Source organism: Drosophila rhopaloa, unplaced genomic scaffold (assembly GCF_018152115.1).
Source record: "Drosophila rhopaloa isolate 14029-0021.01 unplaced genomic scaffold, ASM1815211v1 contig_167, whole genome shotgun sequence".
Classification (NCBI taxonomy): Eukaryota; Metazoa; Arthropoda; class Insecta; order Diptera; family Drosophilidae; genus Drosophila; species Drosophila rhopaloa.
In genome coordinates, this window is record NW_025335047.1 from 6,762,318 (window position 1) to 6,790,118 (window position 27,801).

General features: G+C 41.3%; 8 protein-coding genes across 11 annotated transcripts; 5 read left to right on the forward strand and 3 right to left on the reverse strand.

Annotated features, from left to right (window-relative positions):
- Positions 1-87: 87 nt before the first annotated feature.
- Positions 88-2,815, reverse strand: LOC108050879 (sphingomyelin phosphodiesterase). The gene is given in 5 exon segments (XM_017132780.2): positions 88-367; positions 428-577; positions 832-1,552; positions 1,769-1,959; positions 1,961-2,815. Coding segments are annotated over 5 exon segments (2,082 nt in total). The 5' UTR covers positions 2,807-2,815; the 3' UTR covers positions 88-193.
- A 659-nt stretch (positions 2,816-3,474) lies between these two features.
- Positions 3,475-6,176, reverse strand: LOC108050880 (sphingomyelin phosphodiesterase-like). Its single transcript, XM_044458644.1, has 4 exons — positions 5,131-6,176; positions 4,290-5,010; positions 3,806-3,955; positions 3,475-3,746 (listed from the first exon to the last, which is right to left on the reverse strand). The coding sequence occupies exons 1-4, from the start codon at positions 6,165-6,167 to the stop codon at positions 3,573-3,575; spliced, it is 2,082 nt and encodes a 693-aa protein (XP_044314579.1). The 5' UTR covers positions 6,168-6,176; the 3' UTR covers positions 3,475-3,572.
- Positions 6,177-6,927: 751 nt separating this feature from the next.
- LOC108050884 (RING finger protein 37) lies at positions 6,928-9,789 on the forward strand. 3 transcript variants are annotated; one of them, XM_017132786.1, is made up of 3 exons: positions 6,928-7,195; positions 7,252-7,965; positions 8,605-9,789. In XM_017132786.1, exons 2-3 carry the CDS (start codon positions 7,261-7,263, stop codon positions 9,358-9,360), a joined length of 1,461 nt encoding a protein of 486 aa, XP_016988275.1. In that variant the 5' UTR covers positions 6,928-7,195; positions 7,252-7,260; the 3' UTR covers positions 9,361-9,789. The 3 variants fall into 3 exon arrangements, with proteins under 3 accessions (XP_016988275.1, XP_016988276.1, XP_016988277.1); XM_017132787.1 differs by having other exon boundaries at positions 7,256-7,965; XM_017132788.1 differs by having other exon boundaries at positions 7,260-7,965.
- Positions 9,790-10,166: 377 nt separating this feature from the next.
- LOC108050871 lies at positions 10,167-10,876 on the forward strand. The gene has a single exon (XM_017132771.2). The coding sequence runs from the start codon at positions 10,310-10,312 to the stop codon at positions 10,874-10,876; it is 567 nt and encodes a 188-aa protein (XP_016988260.1). The 5' UTR covers positions 10,167-10,309.
- Positions 10,877-10,904: 28 nt separating this feature from the next.
- LOC108050872 (28S ribosomal protein S18c, mitochondrial) lies at positions 10,905-11,492 on the reverse strand. Its single transcript, XM_017132772.2, has 2 exons — positions 11,404-11,492; positions 10,905-11,348 (listed from the first exon to the last, which is right to left on the reverse strand). The coding sequence occupies exons 1-2, from the start codon at positions 11,435-11,437 to the stop codon at positions 10,960-10,962; spliced, it is 423 nt and encodes a 140-aa protein (XP_016988261.2). The 5' UTR covers positions 11,438-11,492; the 3' UTR covers positions 10,905-10,959.
- Positions 11,493-12,028: 536 nt separating this feature from the next.
- On the forward strand, positions 12,029-12,744 carry LOC108050882 (thyroid transcription factor 1-associated protein 26). The gene is made up of 2 exons (XM_017132784.2): positions 12,029-12,199; positions 12,265-12,744. The coding sequence occupies exons 1-2, from the start codon at positions 12,077-12,079 to the stop codon at positions 12,496-12,498; spliced, it is 357 nt and encodes a 118-aa protein (XP_016988273.1). The 5' UTR covers positions 12,029-12,076; the 3' UTR covers positions 12,499-12,744.
- A 468-nt stretch (positions 12,745-13,212) lies between these two features.
- Positions 13,213-16,990, forward strand: LOC108050881. Of its 2 annotated transcripts, XR_001769605.2 has the most exons (3): positions 13,213-14,802; positions 14,900-14,963; positions 16,880-16,990. XR_001769605.2 is itself a non-coding variant. In XM_017132783.2 (2 exons), the coding sequence occupies exon 1, from the start codon at positions 13,618-13,620 to the stop codon at positions 14,755-14,757; it is 1,140 nt and encodes a 379-aa protein (XP_016988272.2). In that variant the 5' UTR covers positions 13,213-13,617; the 3' UTR covers positions 14,758-14,802; positions 14,900-16,229. The 2 variants fall into 2 exon arrangements, 1 of the variants encoding a protein (XP_016988272.2); XM_017132783.2 differs by lacking the exon at positions 16,880-16,990 and having other exon boundaries at positions 14,900-16,229.
- Positions 16,991-17,169: 179 nt separating this feature from the next.
- Positions 17,170-17,589, forward strand: LOC108050883. The gene is made up of 2 exons (XM_017132785.2): positions 17,170-17,333; positions 17,411-17,589. The coding sequence occupies exons 1-2, from the start codon at positions 17,192-17,194 to the stop codon at positions 17,425-17,427; spliced, it is 159 nt and encodes a 52-aa protein (XP_016988274.1). The 5' UTR covers positions 17,170-17,191; the 3' UTR covers positions 17,428-17,589.
- Positions 17,590-27,801: the final 10,212 nt, after the last annotated feature.

Consider the following 27,801-nt stretch of genomic DNA (forward strand, 5'->3'; position numbering starts at 1 on the left):
TGGCTAATTTGCCCTAATCGCCATTAGTCGATAAGCCAACTGCCAGGAAAACAAAGTCCCACCGAAATAAAAAACAAGACTGCAAGATTAGCTTTGATTGGGATAAGCGCATACTTCTATTTGCCACTTGAGAGTGGTCACTTTCAGAATGGAATTAGCATTATATAACTTAGGGGATATGAAATGAGCGTCTTTAGAAACTAAGGCGGATGGAGAGGACTATGGCCAGCAAGGAGCTAATGCTGAGCAGACCCAAGGTGGAGGCTCCTCCGCCGCCGTTGTCATCGTCGTCACTAGGAGTGGTGCTGCTGGGATCACTGCCACCAGGAGTGGTGTTGCTGGGTGTAGTATTTTCCTCATTGTCCAACTGAAGGGGGAAATTTTAAAATTATTTTTAAGTCTAAGGGATTTCCAGGAAGTAACTCACAGAGGCAAACAGCTTTTCCCGCAGCTCCTCGCAACGTCCTCGCTGGGAATTGATGGTCACAGCAGCGCGGCAAAGAGATCCTGCCAAGCAGGTGCGATCGCATCCTTCATTAACCTGGGGATCGGCTGAGGTCACACGGAAACGCCAGTACTGAAAACAAAATGTATATTAAATGGTGCAAAAAAATAAGCCCCAATTTTATATTTCTTATTATCTAATCATAGTATTGTCAAATTTAAAACACATCAGTTGGCTGAAATTTAACTATCTTATCTATCTATCTCATTAACAGCTTTTTTGAGTGTTAAGACTAAAGTTGATATTTTCAGCTTTTTAAGATTTTATAAGTTTAATAGCTGGTAGCTATTTTAAAAATGAATAATTTTGTAAAAAGTTGATCTCACCTTCCTCAGTAGTGCGGGATTCTCGGCAAACTCGTCGAGGAGCTTGTCAATACCCGCAGGACTCGTGTCCTCGGTGAACTCCTTGATGAACTCGTACTCCAGGAACCACTCGGGCTGCTCATCTGGCTTCAGATTGGCAGCCGTCAGGTTGTAGATCCAGGTCCAATGGTTGCTCACGGTGTAGGTCTCGGAATTCACGGCGTACTCCCTGTAGTTGGGGTTTTTGTTGGAATAGGTGGTGACAGCACCTCCGTTCCAGGCCACCGCCGTGGCATGTCCCTCATCTTCGGAATAGTAGACGAACAGTTCGTCCTTGTGCGAATGTCCTGTGAAGATTCCACTGATTGTCTTGCTGAACCGGGTGATGCAGCGGTTGAATTCTCGGGCCCAAACGGACCAGCAGGTTCCATCGCCCGAAGGGATGTGGGTCAACACATGGACGTACTCCCCGGCTTTTTCAGCCTCCAAAAGCGTGTCATGGAACCACTGGAGTTGGGGGATCTTGTCAGTGCCACTGTGGTACAACCAGAAGTTGTCCGTATAGCAGTCGTTGCTGTTAAGAGCGATGATACGGAATCCCTTCTTCGGCACCACCGTGTAGTAACCTCCCTTGAGGATCGTCTCCTTGGTTTCCTCCGGCAGCCACTTGGACCAGTCGTTGTACAGGTGCTCATACAGCCACTTGGTGCTGATCTCATCCGGAACACCCTCGGGACTGAAGCTAAAATTTAAATGTCGAATAAGATTAGAACGGGCAAAACATAGTAAATTATTTGGTGATATGAGAAAGGAATCCAAGATTTGGATTTAATAGTACACTTATATTTCTGAGCTTATCTAAGATTAAGATTTACAATTCATGCAATTTTTAAATAGACATTCTTGTTACTATACATAATATTTTTTATGATTTGATTCTAGTGGAAGGATTACTTACAGGTTCAGGGGATGGGGCTCATGGTTTCCGATGCAAGGATAGACGGGAACATCTCCAAATGCCTCGTTCAAACGCTGACTAACCTTGGTCAGCACTCCAGTATTCTTCTCCACGGAGGTGGCCCACACCATGTGGTCGACAATATCTCCAGTCTGATACACATAATCACACTTCGAGTTAGCCACTGCGTTGATCCAAAGCGGATTCAAAGGCGTGCCACGGCAGATCGCAGTCCCTGTAGTCACCCCAGTAACCAGCTGCCTCACTCGTTCCCTCAACCGTATCCTTATTCCTCTGACAGCACATGGGTTCCGCACACGAAGCTAGACTTCCGGGAACGTACAAGGGATCGTGATGAATGTCGGTAAACTGGCAGATTCTGATGTCATCGTCGCTAAAGCGAGGAGTATCAGACTTGGGCCCAGTCAAAGACTCGCCAGTATTATCCACTGGCAAAGTCCAGTTGTAGTCCGCATTGGAACCGGTGTTACAGAAGCTAAACTCCATGAACAGGGAACAGAAGCTCTGCGAGTCACTCTCCGAGTTCCGCATAATGTACTCCACGGTGGGCAGATTGGAGTCAATCAGACCCTCGCAGACCTCCTCCGTTTGCAGGTTCAATCTGCGGCACACATCCATGGCAAAGTCCTTCATCAGGACGGAACTATCATCCCCGTGAAGTTCGCCCTCCTCCTCGCGAATGGTGCGGATGAAAACCCGGATGACCGACCGACAAGCCACGCACACAAAGAAGCTGTCCCTGGGCTCGAGATCGGGCATATTTTTGGTGAATATATCCCTCGGGCTGTGCGACTTGGCCAGCTGATTGGTGAGCTTCAGGAACTCGGGGGTCTCCACTCCGGTCTTCAAAAAGGTAATGTATTCCTTGGCCAGACGCTCGGATATGTCATCCGCGATGGCGGACAGGATCTTGTCGTCCACATCGAAGTCGATTGGCACTCCGGGCAGGTTTACGGCGGAAACCACCAAAAACCCGCAGCTCAAAGCCACCACCAGCAGAATTCCGATTCCCTTCATGGTTCGCGGAGCAACTGAAGCATAACCACCATCGGTGGGGCCACTTATAGCCTCAGGTTATCTCTTCCATTGACAAGAGCGGGTAAACCCATTCACCATAGAGATTAGCCTAATCTCCAATATAGGAGCTTTTAGACTTTTATATTCCATTCGAGTAGTGGCCATAATCTACCTCCGGTGGGGCAGATTTCTCAATAATACATCGTAAAAATGGCTATTTAAGCAACTCACCACACATTGGCAATGTCAGTGCTAGGGTTACTTATGTCCTATTAACCTGCCGAATCAAGATCTTTAAGTTGCTCCTTACCTACTTTATAAACATTCATTTTAAAAATACAAAATTCTAAACGAAGAAGTACTTCTTGGAAAAAAATGACCTTATCATATCACGTTTGCTTTATTAAGTATGCAAAATTTGGACGCTGGCATTCTTAATCGAAAATATTTTCTTTTAAACAACTTATTATTGGAATGAGATTTCGTAACAGAAAACTGTTTTGCACGTGCTTCCATTTGCCCGAGTGTTTAAAATCAGCAATTAACTTGGCCTTTCCTCTGCGGTTAACAGCAAGCTTAATGGTTCGATTGGCTAATTTTCGCCATTAGTCGATAAGGCAATCGGCAGGAAAACAAAGTCGCACCGAAATAATATACAAGATTAGCTATTATTGGGATAAGCGCATAATTTTATTTGCCACTTGAGAGTGGTCAATTTAAGAATGGAATTAGCATTATATAACTTAAGGGTTCAAAATGAGCGTCTCTAGAAACTAAGGCGGATGGAGAGGACTATGGCCAGCAAGGAGCTAATACTGAGCAGTCCCAAGGTGGAGGCTCCTCCACCGCCGTTGTCATCGTCGTCACTAGGAGTGGTGCTGCTGGGATCACTGCCACCAGGAGTGGTGTTGCTGGGTGTAGTATTTTCCTCATTGTCCAGCTGAAGGGTGAGACTTAGAATTTAGTTTTGGTTTAAGAGATTTCTAGGAAGTAACTTACAGAAGCAAACAGCTTTTCCCGCAGCTTCTCGCAACGTCCTCGCTGCGAATTGATGGTCACAGCAGCGCGGCAAAGAGATCCTGCCAAGCAGGAGCGATCGCATCCTTCATTAACCTGGGGATCGGCTGAGGTTACACGGAAACGCCAGTACTTAAAAGTGGAAAAAACAAAAATAAAATCGCAACTCTTCATCAATTTGGTATTTCTTATTATCTTATCATAAGAAACAGGTATTGCCAAAGTAATATACATATTATTTTCATATCAGTTGCCTGAAATTTAACTTATTTAATATTTAACCTTGTTACCAGCTTTCTAAAGATACAATTTAAATGTTAAAATTGAGGTTGCTATCTACATTATATAAGTTTACTCTCTAACTACCTGGTAGCTATTTTAAAAAGGTTTAAATTTAGTTTAGATAACTCCAAATGTGGCCGTTTATTTACTCTCTTAAGAAATTATCTTAAAAAGCGGAACTTACCTTCCTCATCAAAGTGGGATTCTCGGCGAACTCGTCGAGAAGCTTGTCAATTCCCGCAGGACTCGTGTCCTCGGTGAACTCCTTAATGAACTCGTACTCCAGGAACCACTCGGGCTGCTCATCTGGCTTCAGATTGGCAGCCGTCAGGTTGTAGATCCAGGTCCAATGGTTGCTCACGGTGTAGGTCTCCGAATTCACGGCGTACTCCCTGTAGTTGGGGTTCTTGTTGGAGCGGGTGGTCAAAGCACCCCCAGTCCACGACACCGCCGTGGCATATCCCTCATCCTCCGAATAGTGGACGAACAGCTCGTCCTTGTGCGAGTCTCCTGTAAAGATACCGCTGATTGTCTTGCTGAAGCGGGTGATGCAGCGGTTGAATTCCCGGGCCCACACAGACCAGCAAGATCCAACGCCCGAAGGGATGTGGGTCAACACATGGACGTACTCCCCGGCTTTTTCAGCCTCCAAAAGCGTGTCATGGAACCACTGGAGTTGGGGGATCTTGTTAGTGCCACTGTAATACAACCAGAAGTTGTCCGTAGAGCAGTCGTTGCTGTTCAGAGCGATGATGCGGAATCCCTTCTTCGGCACCACCGTGTAGTAACCTCCCTTGAGGATCGTCTCCTTGGTTTCCTCCGGCAGCCACTTGGACCATTCGTTGTACAGGTGCTCATACAGCCACTTGGTGCTGATCTCATCCGGAACGCCCTCGGGACTAAAGCTTTAAAGTCGCATAAGATTAAATCATAGTACATTAATGGGTGATATGATTTCTGAATCCTAGATATGGATTTAATAGTACACGTATAGTTCTGAGAATATTACTGAAAAGACAACTTACAGGTTCATAGGATGGGGCTCATGATTTCCGATGCAGGAATAAACGGGTACATCTCCGAATGCTTGATTCAACCGCTGATTGACCTTGCTCAACACTCCAGTGTTCTTTTCCATGGAAGTGGCCCACCCCATGTGGTCGACAACATCTCCAGTCTGATAAACATAATCGCACTTCGAGTTGGCCACTGCGTGGTCCAAAGCGGATTCAAAGGCGTGCCAGGGCAGATCGCAGCCCCTGTAGTCACCCCAGGTGCCAGCCGCATCGCTCGTTCCCTCAGCCGTCTCCTTGTGCCTCTGACAGCACATGGGTTCGGCACAGGTGGCCAGACTTCCGGGAACGTACAGGGGATCGTGATGAATGTCGGAGAAGTGACAGATCCTGATATCATCGTCGCTAAAACGGGGAGTATCAGACTTGGGACCACTCAAAGGCTCTCCAGTGTTATCAACAGGCAAAGTCCAGTTGTAGTCCGCATTGGAACCCGTGTTACAGAAGCTAAGCTCCATGAACAGGGAGCAGAAGCTCTGGGAATCACTCTCCGAGTTCCGTATAATGTACTCCACAGTTGGCAGATTGGAGTCGATGAGACCCTCGCAGACCTCCTCGGTTTGGAGGTTCAATCTGCGGCACACATCCATGGCAAAGTCCTTCATCAGGACGGAACTATCATCCCCGTGAAGTTCGCCCTCCTCCTCGCGAATGGTGCGGATGAAAACCCGGATGACCGACCGACAAGCCACGCACACAAAGAAGCTGTCCCTGGACTCGAGATCGGGCATATTTTTGGTGAATATATCCCTCGGGCTGTGCGACTTGGCCAGCTGATTGGTGAGCTTCAGGAACTCGGGGGTCTCCACTCCGGTCTTCAAAAAGGTAATGTACTCCTTGGCCAGACGCTCGGATATGTCATCTGCGATGGCAGACAGGATCTTGTCGTCCACATCGAAGTCAATTGGCACTCCGGGCAGGTTTACGGCGGAAACCACCAAAAACCCGCAGGTCAAAGCCACTACCAGCAGAATTCCGATTCCCTTCATGGTTCGCGGAGCAACTGGAGCATAACCATCATCGGTGAGGCCACTTATAGCCTCAGGTTATCTCTTCACCAGCTGGCCAATCCATTGGCCAGATTGATTGGGAGATTAGCCTAATCTGTAATAAAAGAGCTTTTAGATTTCTCAATGATACATTGTAAAAGAGGTTATTTAAGCAACTCACCACAAATTGGCAAAGTCAGTTCTTGGGTTTCTAATTATGTGTTAAACTGCCGATTAAAGTTCTTTAAGTCCCTGCCCTAACCTACTTTATAACCTTGTTACTTATTTTGCAAAATAAAGAAGTGTTTAATGCAAGAAAAATTACCTTATCATATCACTTTTGATTTATTATGTATGCAAGATTAGAAAGGTGGCATTCTTAATCTAAAATTTTTCATTTAAGTAACTTTCACGACTAATTATTTGGAATTTAAACTTTAACTTTTCTTAAAACTTTAAGTAAGACTTTAATATTTTTACTTATTCATGATTATAAATTTGTTCATTGTGTCTTAAATTAAAATTTTTTGTTTTTAATGTCAAACGTTTAAGGTTCTAGGCGATATGAGCAATTTACAAGCTTTTTGATGAGAGATAATAAGTGTTTTTAATGAAACGAAATGAAGCAACCAAAAATTTAATTATATTCAATTTGAACTGAAATATTAAAGGCGCTTCTAAGAGGGAGTGTGACCATGCTGGAGTACCCAGCACACACCCGCTTCTTCCGGCCTCCCTGCCTGGTCCCACTGACTCGCCTCGAGCACGGTCACACTGCCCCCCCAAACGAGTGATTTATAAATATTCCAAAAGGCAGGGCGATAATTGTCACCATCGCAGCGTAATAAAATGCCAGCCGGAGTCCAGGACAGGCTGTGAGTGTTCGGGATCGGGAGCTGAGAAGAGGAACAAGCGCAGCGCAGGACCAGCAGAAGGATTACGAGGCAGGATTAGCAGAGTTCAGTGGCAGAGGCAACAACAAAAGACTCCCGAGAAGTGACGCCATTTTCTGTGCGAATAACGAGCAGGTGGGGCACACACAAAAGATATACGAGATAAACTTGTAATACCCCTTGGAAAACAGCCAGCCAGGATGAGCAGCCTGATCAACTTCCTCAACCCGAAGCTGAAACCCTCCGTGGAGAGCGATGCGGTCTGCGAGGATGGATACACTCCAGCCAATCTCATAGCGGATGATATCGAGCAGCTGGAACGCGGATTCATGTGCTTTGCCGTGTGCAAACCACCCATAGAAATCGTCTTCGACTTTCCCAAGGCTGTGGACATGAAGGTCATCAAACTGTGGCCCTCTTGTGGAGCCCTAAGATCCACTGCCTTTGAGGTCCATGGACGACATGATGGTATCTGGGAGCGAGTGGCCTTTGTCCGGGACTTGGGGCGTGGAGTTGATTCGGTGACCTTCTGCTACCAGAGCGACTACAACTCGAGGAGCAGCTCCAACTCCGAGCAGAGCGAGAAGGTGTTCTTCTTCAAGTCCGCCCACAAGATCCTGGCCAGCACAAATAGCGTGAAAGTAGTGATCCGGGCCACGGAGCGGTGTCCTCCGGTTCTACGCAAGGTGCAAATGTGGGGATTACCTGCCCGCTCATTGGACAAAGCGGATCGAGAGCTGGTCAAGAGCATCTGGAGCGAGATAAGCGATCCTTACGGGCAGAGGGATGCCGCCCAGACGCCCACGGGTCAGAGGTCACCACCACGACATGTTCCAGAGCTCAGGGAGCAGTCCACTCTCTCCATTCCCGAGGAGTTCCTCGACTCCATCACCTGGGAGCTAATGGTAATTGAGTTCTTTATGTCTAGCACATCCTTGCAGGAGAGTCGAAAGGTCTTCCTCATTTCTTGAGTAATAGATTTCATCTGTTAAAGGCCTGCAATACAGTCTTACGCGACTGAATACATAACCATGAATCAGCGTCAGCCATTTTGTCAATTCCACTTCCGCAAGAACTGCATAGGAAGGTCAATTAAATTTCGCATAAATCATGTTCAATTAAAATGAAAACATTTCCTTTGTTTCCTAGGCCATAAAATGTTTTCGGAATAGGTCAGTGAAAGTGATAGAATGCTGATTGCTGAATGCTCTTTAATTAGGTTGAAGTCACAGTGCAGTGTGGCTTTAGCTAATACATTTCTTCATAATAATTCTGAATCATTGTCCAATATGTCGAAATCTTATCATTATCAATGACTTACTAGGGAAATTATGAAGTTTTCAGTCATTCAACCAAGTAACATGATTCATTGAAGATATGATATAAAAGTTAAACGATGTTTATGTTGCAAAATTAAACAAGGCGATTAACACAGAGGTGTGACACAGAATTTATAATAATATTTTGTTTTAAATTAATGAAGGATTTTCCCTCGAAGAGACTAGGTTTATCAATCCTCTAATGATTCTCCACCCCCTTTCTAGATCTTTCCCACCGTGCTGCCCTCTGGGAAAGTAGTAGACCAATCCACCATCGACAAGCACGCCGAGGAAGAGGCCAAGTGGGGTCGCCAGCCCTCGGATCCCTTCACAGGCCTGGAGTACAATGTGCAGCGCAAGGCAATCCTCAACCTAGCCTTAAAAGCGCGCATCGAGAAGTTCCTCATGGAGCACTCGGAGCACTTTAAGGCGGTGCCGCGTTCGCTGGGCACATCCCGCCTGCGTCGCCGCCATGCCTCGCAGTTCGCCAGTAGCACCTGCCAGCCAGGACAGATTAGTCCGGCTGCTGGAACCTATTCAGCACTTAGCAACGCCTACAAACAGCAGCAACGGAAGAGCAGGGCCACCGCCACGGCCACATCCTCCTCATCAGCGGCATCCTTTGGTGGATCCCCACATTCGCCGCCGGCGGCGAAGAGGGCCAGGCACAGCCATCATGGCAGCGCCTGTGCCACCGTGACCTCGGCCACCTCCATCGATCAGGCCATCCAGCAGGCGCTGCAGAAGGTCACGCGCTTCAGCCAGCTGGCATCGAACTCCAGTGCGGGATCGGGATCAGCTGCTAGTGCTCCTGCCAGCTGCATAAACTGCCGGAGCGCCCAGTTCGGCTACGAGATCCGCACCTGCCGCCATTTGGTCTGCCGGGAGTGCCTGGTGCTCCTTTCTCGTGATCAGCAATGCGTTTGCAAGGTCTTCTTCCGTGGCGCCGACGTGGAGCGGTATCACAAGCTGGATCCTTAAGAGCTTCCCCGTATTTTTCCCGATCGACAATCCCAAGTCGATCGTTGCAATAAGTTAGGTTTCCCCCTCTTTTGTTCAGTTTTAAGCCAGTCAATCGCTTTAGCCCCTAGGCCTCGTCTACGTTAGTTTATAGTCATATCAGAGTCGGTCTGGTCGCAGAGAAGCCAAATGTATACACGCGAGAGTCTTTCCCGATTCGGCAGTATGTATCAGTATCAGGTCACGTTTAGTCATAGAGCAGATTGCGGATTACCGATTAGCATATAGAGAGTGCGCGGATAGTTTTTGTAGACACTTTATATACAGTCCCCAAAAGACGATCGTTCAGCGCGAGTTTATATATTCATACCAATTATACCTAGAATAAAGTACAATAAAAACTTACAACTTAAACATTAAAATTTTTGCTTAGTTCAAATGGTACAAAAAATATAAAACTATTAACATTTTGTCAAGCTTTTAGAGATGCTTATTTATTCTGTTTTTATTGTATGAATATTAAATGACAGTATTTATTTGTATCTCTTAGCTTGCAGCACAAAATGCTGAGTTTATTATTTTTATATAATATTATTGTGTACGATTTATTTTATTACCTCTCAATAAAAAATATTTCAAATGACTTAAATTTTGTTTTCTGAAATCCGGCAGCTTCACAAAACAGTTTGCAAAGTGTTAGTTTTTCGGACCAACTTAATTTAATTTATTTTTTTTTTTTAAATAAATTAGATTTTTATTCTATAAATTTATACATAATCCTTGATTTGGATTTATCTATATTTTACATGTATTATTTGGTGGCGCCTCCTGTTGGCATATTTCAGGAATGGAGATTGATTATTTCTAGGTTATCGATAACTATATAGCTAGTTTAAAAACAGCTGTTTCCATTCCGGGTTTTTCGTAAACATTTTAAAAATTTGAATTGCGTCTTATTTATGGAATTTTGATGTCTGGGGATGCAAATATCACGCCTCAGTCCGGCCGAAGACCGCGACTGGGATTGGGCAGGCGTGGTTGTCAATCTACGCCCTTGATGAGACACCAAAAAGAGGAATCTTCTGTAAATACACCTAAAACTGGAAACCTAGAGACCCCGAAAACTTTATCTCTATCCCTGAACGCCCGAAGGGTAGGATTGTCAAAGAACAGATCAGAATTGACAAAGAAAAAGTTGGAATTTGCTGTGGCGCAGGAAGTCAAGGATGAGGAACAGGCAAATTTGAAAAAGTCATCAAAAAGAGAAAATATGAAGTCGGATAAAAGAAAGGATTCTCAAGAGGAGCATGATGAGGACCTTAAAAAGACGCAGAATCCCAAGAACAAACAGCTGGAAGACAGTCCAAAAAGCAGTCAAATAACAGAGTTAAAAGGTGATATCGAAATCTGGCGCCAAGCGTTTAGAGCTTCTGTGGACGATCTACTAACGATGGCGGAGCCAGGACTCTCGAAAAGGGATTTACTCACCCAGCTGGGCATACCACTCCAGATGCTGCGCTACCTGGAGGAGGATTAGCCCTACATAAACATAGCTTTTCATAAGATTTAACATTAAGAAACTGTATTTCCATTGCAACAAAGAGGAAACTTAAAAACAAACTAGTACTTGTGTGGGCGGATGGGCCTCTCGGGATCGAAGAGCTTGGGGTCCTGCAGGAAGTCGAGGTCCTTGTGATATCCTGGCATCAACAAGCACTGCTGGGCCCGCAGGATGGCCTGCTCCACTTGCTCCTGCCGCCGCTTGCATAACCCGGTGATGTGCCGCCCGTAAATGCGACCCGTATACGGCGATTGGAATTGGGAAAGGAGCTTCACGTTCTTGTAGTGCGGCTCGATGCTGTGTTTGCACAGGATGCACTGCTGAGGGTCCTTTTCATAAGGATTCGTTATGTCAATGGGAAAATCCGAGTCGGAAGATGCCGCGGAAGCCGAATATAGGCGACTGGTGGCTACCAATTGCTGTCTGCCCACTAGATTAGCCACAGTAGCTATTGAACAAATATTAAGTAGGATTTTTACGAATTTCCTAACATTTTAACTCACCATTTTGAGCTATAAATTTTCCTAATTTCAGCATTTTTTATTTTTATCCCAAAAAACAACAGTCTGTTTGCAGTGTTGATAAATTCTTGAATATAACATGTGTTGGCCATCGATATATCGATATATTTATACTTTTGATAACAATAAGTACTATTAGATGGTCACTCTACAGAGGGCAAAAAATGTTCATTAACTGACTTTTTGCTTTCACTTTTAGTGCCAATTTTACAATAAATAACCAATATTACAAGAACGTGAGTAAATCTTCAAAAATGATAATTAACTGTCGTTTTGCTTTCAGTTTTAGCGCCAATTTTACAATAAAAACAACCGCCATTTTGCAAAATATTAAAAGCAGTGCGCTGCTTTTCCTACCAAGCAGTTTCCATTTTGATACTTTTTCTAGTAAGCAGTGTACCCCTGAACACAGTTTTCAATAAGCAGTCGTTTCTATACCCGTTAGGGATGGAAAAACATCAAAGTTTGTTAGTCTTATCGGAGATACCAACCGCCAGCAGAGTCACCTCGTCGATAGTTAGCTGGACTTACTCCACAGGTAGTTAGGACTTACTCTTCAGGTATCGATATTACCGATGTTTTTGAAAACTTTGAAACATCGATGTTTCCCCACCTCTAGATCAGTGTGCTGCCTAAAAAAATTAAAAACACAGAAATGAAACCACGATCGCAGAAAACTCAAGGAAAACCCAATGGAAAACATTACAAAGGTCCTGGCAAGGTGGCCCACAACCAAAAGCCTTATTTTAAAAACAAAAACAAACAAAAGGCAAAGACAGTAAGTGAAAAAATGCAGTTCATTTATTGAGTATGTATACATACATGTTTTTCCAATATTTTCAGGATAAACCCAATAAACCCGAGATCCGGAACATGAAACGCCAGGAGAAAGCCTCACAGGAGGCGGCGGAAAGGGAGAAAGTTCGGGCGGAACGGGATGCCCAGGTAAAAGCCTATAAACAAAAGCGTTTGGAAAAAACCAAGGCCATAAGCAAGAAAACCCAGAAAGGTCAACCTTTAATGAAGGATCGGATGCAGTTGCTCCTGAAACAAATCGAGGAGATGAAGCGCCGCTAAGTGAGTCGCAGGACAACTAAACCACACAAGGGTCTCTTCCACATCAAAACAAGGTTTATATTTCCGTTAAACTCAAAAGGATATAAACACTGCCAGGACCATGTTAACATCCTTTGACAATTTATTTAGTAGGACTTCTTGTTCTATTGGTTAAGGGGTTCTACCCTTAGCTGAACGAAGAAATGTTTTTTGTTTAAGAGTAGGCTTACTTTATTCTTAATTTAAATAAATTGTTTTCCAAAACTATTTTTGTTTTAACAAATGTTTTAATTCATAAACGCAATTTATTACCAAGCCTTTATTAGATTGTTTGATGACTAAAGAAATGTTAAATCTGAGTATAGCTTAAAGCCATATATGTATATAATCCTCGTATATAGTAGTCGTTTAAACGTTATTACACGATTTTTTAACTTTTATTTATTTACTCAATCTAGATTTTTAAATCCACTATACCATTAGGATTTTACCCATTTCTGTTGTGCCACAATAACTTGTTGCAAGACCTTTTTTGGGGGCTCAAGAAATCTCTTCCAAATAATATCCAATAGATTTATAAAAGACACTGCCTTATGGCAGTTTAAAACTTCCTTGTTTTTATAGAAAAACACAACAAATTGTATAATTGTGGAGATATCTAAAAGTTTAGTCAGTACAAACAATAGTTGCAAAGATTAATCGTTTGGCTAAGTAAAATCTTGTTAGGCCAAAAGATAATTTAGTTTTACCCAAGGCCGTCAGCTGGGTGGTGGACAGGGGGATCAACGCGTACCACCTAGAACCTAGTTCCTAAGTGGACGTGCCGTAACTGTCTGTACACCCGGAAGTGCGACTACACTCTCCTCGTGAGGGCGGCTGGAAACAGATCCTTCGGCACGGTCATGTCTCTGCCGAGGGATGCTGGCTAATGGTAGTCGGGCGAAGAGAAGACAACTCTTGAAGATCACCCCAATCCAAGACGGAACAGCCTGCGTCGAAGGATGCGTGGCCGAGGGGTAGCTCGGTTTTGAGTAGGCGAACTCTGCGCACCTGTCGACCCGCAGTTTCAATCCAGACTTCCTGCGGCACCTCGGGCTCTGGCGTGGGCGACCTCCTTTCCCGTGCACTCGTGGGAATCAAATGAATAGTTATATATTTTCAGAGTCAGATGCTGCTCCTAAAGCATCGCCAATCCAAAATCCTGTGGTGGATTCGGGCCCTGGCTTTGTCAGGCTGAAAACCAAGCAAAAGAAATTACTGAGAAAGGCTCTTCGAGAAGGAATAACCAGAGAGAAGGCTATAAAAATAGTTCAAGCTATTCCTAATGAAAATGGACTTCTACGAGCTCCCTATAAATTTAGGGATATAGTAAACCCGACCAATGGGCCCTTCTCTAGTGTAGTTAGATTTGTAAGACTCGGTTTTGCTTCGGAGTCTGATGGGACTATGCTTACAAGCGAGCAATTGTCCAGGATTCAGGAAGCCATAATTGATGTCACCGTGGAGCATGCGGGTGGCGAGATGCCCCAGTTCGAAAAATGTGTGGCTCGAAAAGGTTGGCTTATGGTAATCTGCGCCAACTTTTCCACCTCACAGTGGCTCAAGCGCAATTTCTGTCACATCCAAGCAAAGGTAGAGTTTAAACTCAAGCTAATGACAGAGGAGGAACTTCCGAGGAAAAATGTGATCCGTGGCTACTTTCCAGACAGCCTATCAACCGGCAACCAAAAGGTCCTCGATATTATAGAGGCCCAAAATCCGGTGTCCACCACGGAATGGAGGGTTTTAAAAAGGCTAACCTATGGAGAACTTTTGCATCTTGTCATTTCAGTTGACAATGAATCACAGAAGAAATTGGTAGATCTAGATGGGATTATCTCCTTCCGATTCGGCCGTTTGAAATTCAGTATGAAGGAAGATAAGGAAACAATGATTAGAAAGCAATCATTAAAGCCAAAAGAGAAACCAATACAAGTTACTCAACCCCTACAGAAAGTTACTCCACCCCTACAGAAAGTTACTCCACCCCTACAGAAAGTTACTGCAAGTCAGGCTGCTGTGCCTGTAGTTCAAAATCCATCAAACTGCAACAATGGTCAGTGGCTCAACTATAATGGTATGACATGGAACACCTATTATTATCCTTGGACCCAATGGGGATTTCAATCAAACTACAGTTATATTCCACCTAATCCAAAAACCTTTTCGGGTCCTGGGTTCTCGGAATCGGGTGCTTGGGTTGGAACCAACGTACCACCACCTCCCCTAGGAAACAGCTAAAGAAAAGGCTCCTTAGTTAACTCCCCTTTTTCATCAAAGAATCAAGTAAGTTGTTATTTGAAGGATAAGTTAATACACGTTACATAGCATTTCTTCTTGACATTGGTGTCAATCTTAATCCACTAACAAGCTTTATTTTCAGGATTTTATAGCAAAAAAGTTCAACATAGATCGGTAAACTTTTAGGGAGATCTCGAGGAAAAGAGGTATTTAGAGTTTTTAATGAGTATACATTTAAACAGGACTCTTTCAACTTCCACTTCCACCAACTTCAATATTGATTCTTTTAACCAAGACCACTCACTATTTTACAATGATTTTGCTTACAGCATAAAAAACAGTAACACTGGTTACACCAAAGGATTCGAAGTTTTAGAGAGAATTTATGTCAAAACACCAAAATACCATAACACTGGTTCCACTAAAGGATTACAATGGCTTGGCCAACAGCATGTGGTACAATAACACTGGTAACATTTAAGGATTTTAGTTTTATGAAGATAACCTTCATTAAAAGTTGACAACTAGACTCTTATGGTTTAGAATTAATAGAACAGTGGTTCTATTTTCCAAAAAGATAAATTGTACATTTTCTGAAATGGGAATTAACATTAACCAATATTTGATTTCTGGTTGTGTCAAAATTTTATTATTGAATATACCCACGTTTCTCCCTTAAAAGCGAATATTGTATACAATCATATCTCTTTTCAGAGCGTTGCATATCATTAAAAATCTTTTAAAAATGTTTGGAACTTTATGGTTACATAACATCCACCAAATATGATGATGGGAGAAATATGTTTCGTTGAAATCAGGCTATACAGGATATATCCTTTGGGTACTGGGAATATTAACTTTTCCGCGCACGCTCCTTTCGCTAATTAAATCTAATGCAACCTGTAATAAATTCGCTTGTCGCGCTTTTCCGGCCGTGCAAATCAACCCTTTTTTCGTCGTCTAGCTATGCAAATTCTGGCGGCAAATTGCCCTGGTGCCATTCAGCCTTATCATCCTGCATCCTGAATCGTGAATCCTGTACCTGCCATAGTCACCCTCGTAGATCCTCCGATTCCCTCGCGATTTGGCGAACAAAGCAATTTGCTGGCAGCCACGCGATTCAATTTTCGCCAAAATATTGAACATAATAGTAAAGTTTTATGCGAATTCCGTTGGCAGAACATCCGTTTCCGACTTGAAAAGAGGGTAGACTTTGGCCACCTCCACCTCCACCTCCATCCACCCTTCACTTCCAGATTGACAATCAGCATGCGGTCTCATATCCGCTGGAAAGGCAAACAAAACCCCGCAAAACTTTCACTTATGCGATATTGCGAAACTATTGGGCTGCACAACCCGTTGACACAAATCGCACTAAATCAAAAATTATACTTTGCACAAATATAGCGAAAGGATGCCTCGCAGGAAGTCTCTACGCCCTGTGGCCATAAATCTCATCTAGTCAAATATTGAATTACGCAGGATGGGAAGGGGATGTGAAGGGAAAGGGAAAGGGTTCTCTCGCAATTCGCAGATCCAATTTAGTGGGTCAGAAGGATGTGGCACATCCCTTCCTTCGCCATATAGTGTGTGACATTTTTCCGGCCATTGCTTTGTTCTGTTTATTTAATAAAAATTTGAAGTTATGAGTGCTCAAAGGGTCGTTTATGCGTCGATAATGAATAGTTATGGCTGCTTCGAGGGGATCCGATTGTAATGCTTTGTTTGGGTCGCTTATAATGCAATTTATGCATGTTTATGTTCGTATAGTTATGGAGTGTTTGGGGTGACAATGAGTTAAGGCCTTTCCATATTTTACTTTCCATTTTATTGATGAAAACACGCCCGTTGATAGAATCCAATCCATAGGTGAGTTCAACATTTTCAAGACAACATATTCAATTAATTTCAGGTGGCTTATAATAAAAATACATATAACAGTTTCAAGAATAAAAACAACACCTACAAAAATACTGTGAAATATTTTCAGTTTGCCTGCTTTACCACAGACCTTATAAAATAAACATATATATACAACCAACATAACAAGATGTTTTTATTATATGTATATGTAGTCCACTCATTTACTCTTCTTAAATGGTATTTGTATTTGAAATTTTAGCATTGCACGTTGTCATATTTCCTCGACATCACTAAAGATTAATTATGGCATATAGTAAATAAAGACATATGAATGATCATAGCAACGCCGGTTCAGCTGTTTTGGGTTTTTCATAGAGCTGCCGGGGGTTCACTTTTCGATTCGACGAACACTCTGGTAAAATCCAAGCTGATAAGAGACGCACGATCGTCGGGACTTCGTTGTATTTCGTCAAAATGAATCAACTTATTTAAGTGCCATCCCCGCTTAAGCTTCAGTCTTAATTAAACCCTCAGCTCAACAACAATACCATCGGATTATAGTATTATCAGAATGAAATACTTTAAGTTCTATTGGCTGCTAATCACTGTGCTGCTGTTCATCTGTTCGCAAAATGCTTATGCGGCACCAAAACGAAAACCGAGATTCCAGTTACCGAAACTTCCAAAGATCAACATACATATTCACCATAATAGTAAGTATTAAATTGGAGTTCTGTATACAAGTAGAATTTTAAACTAACAATAATTATTTGTTTCTTTCTATTTTCAGACATCCACATTGGATAGTTTTGGACTCAATTAAACCAACTTTAGTGTAGTTGCTGTTTTAAAACTTAAAATAAATGTTAGCTTAGTTACATTATTTTAGTTATGCGTCCCACCATTATATGTTCCCTTAAAAACACTTAAGCTTACTTATTAAACGATGTTCAAACATATTTAACATAATCATTGTGGTTTTAATTATCAATACAAATGTATATATTTAATTGGCTTATTGTGTTTTTTTACAAATCGATCAATTCACCGAAAACAAAACAGCAACCAAAGCTTTAAATTAAGAAATATTTGTACTTTGATAACGTAGAATGTGATTTTAGGTGTCTTTATTTGCATCCAGCTTTTCTTATGTCTAAATTATAAAATTACCTTGTTCCAAAAGGATCAACCCTTCTCACCCTGTTATTTACATGCGAAACTTTTGCATAACTCACTGGCTTTCCAATCTTGTTAACGATTCGGTATGCTAATTAAATTCTTGCCAATGCAGGCAAGAAAAACAAGTGGGCCCCACAAATGCCGGGGGAATTTTCACTTTCACTAGGCTGAGATAAGAAAAAATCTGCCTGGAAATTAACACCCGAACCGTAAAATGTTTCCCCAACAATTTGGACTTGATCCTGTACGGAAGGACCAAGTTTTGGCTGTGAATTTATGGGCATTTTTGGCATGGAGATGGGGATGCAGTTGCTCTTATCTGGCTGAAATATTAACGGTTTAGGCTTAATTACAAATGGCGACGATGCCGGGGATTCCAAATTAACTGCGAGGTCCTTGAATTTTCCGGGGGGGTAAGGACATTACAAAGATGGGGCGGCGGCAGCCATTTGGGTAATTATTTACAACAATTTCAAATTTTACACATGAACAAGCCGAAGGACAATAAAAATGGCGCCACAAAATGTTTTGCATGCACTTTCCGTGTTTCGGATTTTTGTTTGTTTCAGTTCGGTTTGCTTTTTGGCTTTGTTTTTCAAGTGCTGTGGGCTCATAAATTACGAAACTGCGGGCTGTAAATCACGGGACTCCGCCTCATCACCCCTTTATGTTTCGCTTTGCTCCCGGCGAATTGTCCATGTAAATTTTGAAATTTTCAACAATTTGCAACACTCTGTGTCTTTTTTTTTTTTGCTAGCACGTGGCCGTAAAAATATGGCAGGGGGTAGTGCGAACTGAATCCTTTGAGTTCTGGCGCATAAATTTCAATTAAAATTGAAAAGCCATGAAAAATAAAATCCCCCACAGGGGCCAAGTGATAACCATGAAAAGTTATTCGGTGGGAGGCAATTTTAATTGTGAACAGCAGCAGATGCAGGCATGCATGAAAGTGGTCCAGAAAATCGGGGTACAGAGCCACCAGTTTTTCAATTAAAACTCGAAAATATTTCCAATAATTGGCGAATAAGTGAAACTTTATCAAGCACCCCCAGATGAATGGACAAAAGGGTTAAAATGCCCCCGAGGAATTTCAGTGGAGTGAATAGTTGACACTCGTGGTAGATTTAACACTTCATCGGTTGGGAGATACAAACTGGACATCCATCACTTTCTGTGATATGAACCCTTTGCCCATAATAGTCTTCAATTTTATTAAAAAGGATTTCAGTTTAAAAATGGATATTAATCAAAAACCGATTGGATTCGTCTTAAAAACTTGATTTACTTGAAACTGGTTTTATGTTTTATTTTGTTTTTAAGACTCAAAAGTGTCCAATTTGTTAATACAAAGTAACTAAAGGCTACTCAATGACATATTTCACACTTCAGCAAATCGCAGTAAGTCCCAGGACATCCATCATACTCTTGGCCAGGACTTTCACTTCCGATACTCATCTGCAATCAGCTTTAGACCGGCTACAAATGTCAAAACTATAAGCTGACACTAAACCATTGAGGCACTTCAGCAGCTAACAGTAAACACTGAATAGGAAACATCAAATATAAGCCCCAACCCCTAAAAAATAAGACAAAGAGGGTGACTGGTCACCCCTGTCCCATTCGAAATTGCTCTTTAACTTGCAACAGCGAGCGGTTAACAAGCGACGCGTGCCACATCCTGTTTTCACACGCAACCATGCTCAAGTACAGTTGTCCTTATTGAACCATAGTTTTCTGGGGGCGGGACTGTACTCGTGTCATCGCTACATAACCTCACAATGAGCCATGACATAATTCACTTCCTGCCGCATCATCAGCAAGGGACATCCCCCAAATAACTTAGTTTAAAGTCGCATAACTCTCAAATTAAAGTGACCATGCGACAATTTTAAATTTTCAACTTGTCCATAAATCAAATTGCGTTTACAATGAGTTTGGCTAGAGGGCATCGGTTGGAGAAATTTTGGGCGGGGTTACGCACATGGGTGAGGGTTCAAAGCGTCAGCACTAGTACCTTCTGATGGGTTTATTGAAAAACTGTCCTGAATTGGTTGTGTTCTACTCTGTTTAAAGGGGATAATAGTTTTCAGATGACATTAGGACAATAAGGGGAGAGCATTTTAGAAAACTAATAAATAGGTCTGTTTTGTTATGTTTGGCTTATTAAAAACTCATAACAAGATGCACTAAATATCCTTAGAACACCCTATTAATCCACTCTCGTCCTTCTGGTAAGGAAAAAGTATGTTTTAACTGAAAAATTCCACTATAACAAACCAAATAATCCCATTTTAACATTTTCGCTCCCAAACTTCGAAGGGTATTCAAAATCTCAGACTATTCGGAGAACTTTCCATTCCTCATTCCCCTTTTATCTGCTTGTTTTCAGGTTTTTTGTTCCTAGTTTTTTGGGTGGTTCGGTGTTGACACACCAGAGATAAAAAGGCCGGAGAAGGTCCTGTGCCATGTGTGACAGTTATGAGCATCTGCAATCCAATTTAATCAGAGCTGCTGGCAAATGGCCTGCCCACGACCGATTTTTGGGGCAAAAACACAGCAAATAATCGCATTAGGCCCCTCAGGAAAAACCCGGAGACAATGGAAAATCCAGTGTGATGTGGCATGTGTCAAAATTTTCGCATCGATAAGAGAGATCTAAGAACCGCACACACATGTGTTGGCCAATTCGAAACATGATTAGCAGGGAACCAAGTGGTAAGTTTTGAAATTCAATTTTTAAATTGGCCCTGAACAAGGAGTTTCCACCCTCACCAAGGGATTTTTAGACTGGGACCATAAATCTGCGAGAAGTCTTAACATGTCAGCGACACTTTTCCCAAACAAGGTCCAACTTTATTCAAATGCCAGGAAGCAACAGGAAGGGCTTGGCGAAGAATTCCGAGTTGGACTTTCTTAATGTCTACAAATTCCTTTCGGCAAATCCAATACAAAGCCCACTGACTTTGATTTATCACGGCGGGGCGTGGTATTTTTAATTTACAAGCCTGTGGAGCTCCCCAAACCATTCCTTAACCCTTTGTAAACCGCCTGTCTGCATAATTATGTCCCTGTGCCCGCAAATTTATGGACCTGCCAACGTCTTATTCCTGAAAGTCCTGGACTTTCACTTTGTCAAATGGGTTTTCTTGTAATTGGCTCCGGTCTTGGTTTCTACTTAGTTGGGATTTGTCTGGCTCTGACTTATACGTTGGTCAAGTGGTCAGTCTGGTTTTGGTTTCTGATTAATTTGTGGTGAGATTTCACACAAATTTCAGGTAGGCATGTGTTTTTCGTATTTAAATCTGAGTTCTTCTAAAGAAAATAAATATAAATGGGAATTTTAATAAGGAAAAATTCCTATTAAAATAGCAAAACCTATGCTTAAATTTTCAGGATATTTTATAACTAACTTAAATGTTTACCAAAAGTTATAAAAAATGCTAGTTCTATTAATCTTTGGTCTGATGAAATCAAAATGTAATAAGCAATATATTTTAAGGTTTTACAAAACCGCGTACATTTGAATGATATTTTAAACAAATTGCTGGTTGAAACTTACTGCTCCTTTTGAGAATTGAAACCCACTTCCAGGGAAAACCACAAATGATGACTGCATCAAGTGAGGGAAAATCCAAGGAAAGGGGATGACAACAGCATGACAATCGTCGAGAGCAATTCCTGTAAAATTCTATGACTTCGTAACTAATTAGCGCAGCCCATAAAAACAATGAAGGCACCGCAGTGAAAAGCGGGGAGAGCCACCCTGTCGGAAAAACCATCCTCACCACTTTTCCGTTTTCCTAATGAAGTTTGACGTGCTGATGTGCGGTGACGTTGACGAGGATTTCAGGAGGATTTTCAGGGGCAGGAGTGCAGAATTCGCAGTCAACAAGTGAAAGTCAGCCCGCGGTAAAATCCAATGATGATGCCCCTCACGATGATGATGATTTGAACTGTGACGGAGGACTTTGTTAAGCGGCCATAAAATGCATTAAAATTAAAAACGTGTTAAAATGCTCAAGAAAAACTGGCGCAATCTTTTTAATGAGCTCTTAATGAGGCAACCGGACCAAATCAAGGAGCAAAAAAACATCCAAAAGAGTGGAACCAAAAATAATTTGCGTCACATTTGCTCAGTTGCGCGTCTTAAAAAATCGTAAATTATAAACAAATTTTTAATGAAAAAAACTTCATTCCGGCATATGCTTCAGATCGCCACCCCACTTTGAAAACCCCGCATTTCGGATCCGTATCTGTGTGTGACTTTTGTTGCTGCCCATAAATTATGTAAATTTCCATTCGAAATTCAAAATTAAAAAAAAATATAGAAAGGCAAAATGGTGAATAAAACGCGATGTCCTGCTGGCTGTAATAGGGGTGAAAGGTCACAAAAAAAAAAACAGTGGGTGAGGGGGCGTGGCCAGTAAACATCATAAAAGTGAGAAATATGCCTCTTATTTTGTATTTTGTAATTTGTTTTGTAATTTTGCGCCTTTTTGTTCTGAAATATGAGGAAAAAATTGCCACATTTATCCAAAAACAAATGGGAACAGGGAAATGCGACGCCGGGTAAATGGATTTTTCATTCGATTTTCAACCCCTCACCTATGTTCGTGGGAATCCCCATTTTCCAGGGTTAACCCCGCACTAAGTCTACGACTTGGAAAAATACTTGCCTTGATTCTCAACTGTACAAATTGGGCGAGACATCCTGCAAGTTTCAGGAAAAAGATGCATAGATACGTATTTACTTTTTGGTATCACATAAATTAAGGAGGCATTCGAGGATGGAATGGGAGTTCAGACATATGCAAAGGCGTGACTGCGGATACTCAGGTGAAATTTATTGGAGCGAAAGAATCCAACACGAACGTGTTACACTGAACTGCAAAATTGAAAATATTGCCTACATTTATAAGTTAATAAAATATATAAATATTATTTAAAATAAAATCATGTTTAAGTTAGCCAGCAATTGTCAATTCTTTGTATAAGAGTTTTTTGGATAAATATGTAAAATCTAAAATAAGTAGAATACATTTTGAGATGTGCTTAATATGCTAATTATAATTTCGAACTAAAATGTTACAATAAATGTTTTTGAATCGTTTTGAAATTAAGAACTTTTTTTAAATGTCAGTGAAAAGCATTGCAAAATTTTCCAGAATTTCTTCTCCCAAGTCCTTGTAGTCCAATGTAATTAGCTGACGGCTGCTGTAAAAAGTCGACTGCAAGTTCTTTTGTGGCTGCGCTTAATTTTTAATGCCACGCCGTGAAATTTATTGGGCCGCCACAAATTTGAGTTAATCTGCGAGTTGCCAGCGGGCTTAAAACTGCCGTGACAGACTGTACTTCATTGCGGGAAAAGGAGTCCCGAATTTGGAGTGGGTTTTCGGTTGTTATACGAAAGGATTCGGCAATAAAGTTTAAGTTGGAACGAGGAATTGCGCTGCGACAGACTCATTTAAAGTCCCAACTGAAATCAGCGCTGATTTAATTTAAACTGTCAGGGATTAAGGAGGTTAAATCCGTGGAAGGGTAAGAGGTGTGATAAGTGCTTTTCAATGCGATGCGCCCAAGGATCTGGGACTCAGGGCTTTTTGCTTGGCCCTGCATTTCGAGTGGGACATTCATCGGTGTGGCCATCAATCAATTGGCCGGCTAACGAGTGGCATGTCCTGTGAGTTTTGTGAGTCCTGCATGTTGCCATGTGTGTTCTGGCGGGTAGCACAGCCTGAGCACGTAATCCCGCTTTGTCGAGGCTGAGGTTTTAACTCATCCAACTCTTCATTCCAATCATTGACAGTTGACCAAGAACGATGTGTTTCGAAATGGGTTTGGGAAATTAAATAATTGGGTTGGCGCTAAAAAAGGGGAGATGGGAAAATCCTGAGATAGGAGCCAATATTTATGGTTATGGGAAGTTAAAATACCTTGATGTCTAAGGTAAAACGCAAACTTAAAAGATCATATATCATAACAAAAGTAAAGATAAAAAGATAACAAAAGTTTCTGGTTTATAATATTAATAATCAAATTATTAACAACGTTTTTGAAATGAAATAGCTTACTGACATTAGTTTTGGTCAATATATCACCAGATAAGTATCATATATTTTTATGAATTGCAGTTCAACATATCCCCCTTTAATATATTTTATTTTTCCGTTTCATAACTACCCCTTCTTCGAGTAAGGGTTTTAATTGCGACGCTTAGCCAGGACGACACCATAAATATTTATTAATGAAATTAACTGAGCTGGCAAAATTCAAATTGAAATATCAACGCAGTAATTAAAATTCATGTTGAGCTCCTCTCGGGGGGTGGTACTCCCAAAAATGTAATGCCACCACCCAACGCCCCACTAAGCGATGATATACGAGCAGAAGGGTTTTTTCGACCCATTTGCATATGTCTTGCCTCTGGAGTGATAACCTTAATTGTGGCCATAACGTGTTGTGTGTGTGGTTAGCCATGTGCGTGTGTGGTTAAGTGGTTTTCCAGGTCGCCTAAAAACCATCTAAAAAACCACCCACTACCCCCACTTCTTTTCACTATCCCCTCAACCGAAAGTGGCGCTCATTTTAATGAGCAACAAATTCAATTTCGACTTTTGTGCGCCTTTGTTCCCGAAAATTAATTCATTTGCAATTCATGGCTTTCAATTGCGTTTTGTTTGGCTTGGTTGTCAGAGGGTAGACGTATATCTCCTGGGAACTGGCGATTATTTGGTTAGCTTTAATTTATGCTGGCAGATCATGAGCTCCAGTACCCAATTTTACACACATAAATCAAACGTTTACTGACAACAGGAAATGCAAATCAAATTCAGGCCCACAACTGTATCTTTTCATCCTGACTTTTACACTTTGAAATGGGAAAAGTGACCAAGGATGTTCCACTTAAAGAAAACATTAAGGATAAATTGAAAAATAATTTGAAGTAGTATTTAAAACTCTTGTAAAACTTGAATAAGATTTTTATCTCACTTTACAAGATTCATTTAATATTGTTGAACCTTTTTAAGGTATTTACCTTAAAAATAATATTTTTAATGAAACAATTGTCTTTTTTAATGGTTTAAAGATTAATTATAGCTAGAAGCATCGACTGTTTAAAATGCTATGAGGTCGCAAATTGATAATATCTTTTTCAGAGTGAAATTTAAACCATGTCCAGCCCGGTTTTTTTTTCACAAATTTCTTTTCCGGCTTTCGGTTTCAAATGATGTGCTAATGCGATACTAGCGATGAAAATTAGGATGAACATAATGCGGAGGGTGGGATGATAATGTATCTGAGGGGTGTATCTCTGGACCATTGTTAAAATACCAACAGCTGTCCTCGTAAATCAAAATTATGAGTTTTCAATGAAAGCTTCGCTGAATGGAAACTTTTAAACAGCCGTTCAATCGCCAAATGATGAATGGACAGGGGAAATTTATAACTATTACTTACGCACGATTAAATCATCAGCGATAGATATAAAATGGGGGAGAGGGCATCTTTCTTTGCTGCAAATTGCAGTCATTTGTTGGGCTTAAACCCTTTGCAAACACACAAAGAGAATGGAGCCTAATGAGGCAGCCATAAAAGCAAAAATGGAACCATCAAAATATGTCAGGACTTTCAGCCCCGTCGCCTGATAAATGGGCGAGACTTTGTCTGAGGGCGTGACGAAAATCCAATCAAGCTGTATAAATATTCAGGCTCAGCACTTTTGGACATTGTCCGTGTGGAGAGGAAAAACTAATATAGAAATTAGGTGTGTAATGTGCTGAGCGGGCCATAAATATTTCCTATTCCCGATTCGCATCGCCAAAAGAATATTTGCAAAATGTTTCCACCACACTGAACCAAGTCCTTAGAAGAGGGTGTCTTGTCCAAGCAAAGGACTCTACTGACCAGTGTCCATTTCAAGTGTTTGCCGCATCTGACATTTGTCATCATGATTCGGCCATAAATACAAACTGCGCTGCAAATAAATAAACATTTTCCGAAATTGTTTTGGGGAGTGGAGAAAGGAGTGGAGTGGTAAAAGGAGATTGCTCATTCCGCAGGACATTGATTTTGATAAACGATTACTATCAATATAACAGCATGAAAAATACTATGATTATATACATTTTTCTTACCGATATGCAAACTATGAAAATATAACTATTAAACAAATTCTACATTTTATACTTATATGTAAGCTACTTTTATTTATAATTTATTAAGCCTTAAAATTGGTTTTACAATTAAAAGAAATAATTTTTAATGTATATATTTTCACTACTTAATTTTTTATGAAATTTAAAACCATTTAGGGAAATATTTTCTAAGACCATTTCCATCAGTGTGAACCATCTTTAAAACATGTTGATATAAACTCAAGCCTTAGGCCTAAGGAGTAATTTAAATTTTATAATGACAGCCTACTCCATAAGTTATTACCTCTCCTCCCAATCTCGTCCTGCACCAAAGTCTGCCTTTGATGTGTGTGCTCTCTTGATGGCATATCAAATGTGGAACTATCGATGGATGATATGCACAGGTACGCATCGCTCGCCTCAGCAAACAAACAAGTTAACGCAATTAAGAGTCCTTGCCAAGGAACTTAATTAAGATTGCCGCCTGCCAAGAAATTTGTCAATGGCAACCAAGTCGAGCAGCCGCAAAAGGCAAACACATCAATCGCCCGAGGAAACCCTTTCCATAGACGCTCCTTTCCAAGGATACGTGGAACTATTCTAATGCGGTTGGTGTTGCAATTAAATTAACATAAACTTCGGGACCAGCCAGGACACGTTTTCCACTCTTTTTGGCCCAAAAATTCTACTCAAAAATGGAGTAGGGGTGGGTTATTCGATTTGGGGTGTGTGTGCTGGTATCTTTCCCTTTAATGCACTGTTAAAAAATATATATTAAGAGCAAAATAATGAATACATAGAACAGCAAAAGAAAACCCCTTTTAATATTAAAATCATATTTAAATTTTTAAAAAAACCTTTTAACATTCTGAATTAGTTTTATTTAGGAAATATAAAAGTAAAGCCCATTCTTTGGGATCATAACGATTAGCATGTTAAACTTATTTATTTATTTAAAACCTATTATTATACAACCCATGAAATGAATTAAATGGTTCGTTTTTAAGTGGGCATGTAAATATACACAAAAAGGGTGATTAATGCATGACTTCTTACATACTTTTTCTCTCAGTATACGCACATGCAAATCGGTCCCTGGGAAGCCCCAAGTTGATTGACGCCGCACGAAGCGTTAATAACTTTAGCAACGCCTTTGTCCTGCGGCGGACTTTGATGATGACGCGATGATTATGACGAGCATGTGGACTGGGGACTGATGACTGAGGATGGAAATGAGGAGGAGGAGTTTCCAAGTTCCCAAGTTACTCGATGGCGATGACGCACTATCAGCAATCACTATAATTGCATAGTTTATCAGCGTGTGCGTTTGTTTGCTTTTAATAGAGCTGCTCTATTTGTTTACTATTTAAGCCCGCTGGTTAAAGCCCCTTTTCCCATCAGTAGATGTCCCGGCTGTCACGCAACCCAATTATTTCCTTCAAACACATGTAACTGTTAATTGGCAGAGCGTCTCCCGGGTATCCTGCGAGTCCTGCATGACCCGAATGTAATGGGTGCTCCACTTTCACTGCCACTCCTTATTATTCGAATAGTTTTCCCCTGCAGCCAAAAGCTGAGATTGCTTTTCCCGCCAAAAGGGTTGCGATTAGTTTTAGTTTTAGTTTCCCATTGCCAAGGGGCTCTACTTAATCTGCGGGCAAATGAAAAGTAAATAGAAAATTGTATTGTGCGGCAAGCCAAGCTAAAAGAGGACTTGTCGTAATAGGAAGAGAAACTTAATAAAATGATTACGTAAAAAATAGTATGGCAATTTATTATTTTTAAATAAATTATAATGACAGAAGCCAAATTTAAAAAGTCTTTTAACAGTTTTTTAGTATCATTATTCAATGTCTTTTTACTTTAA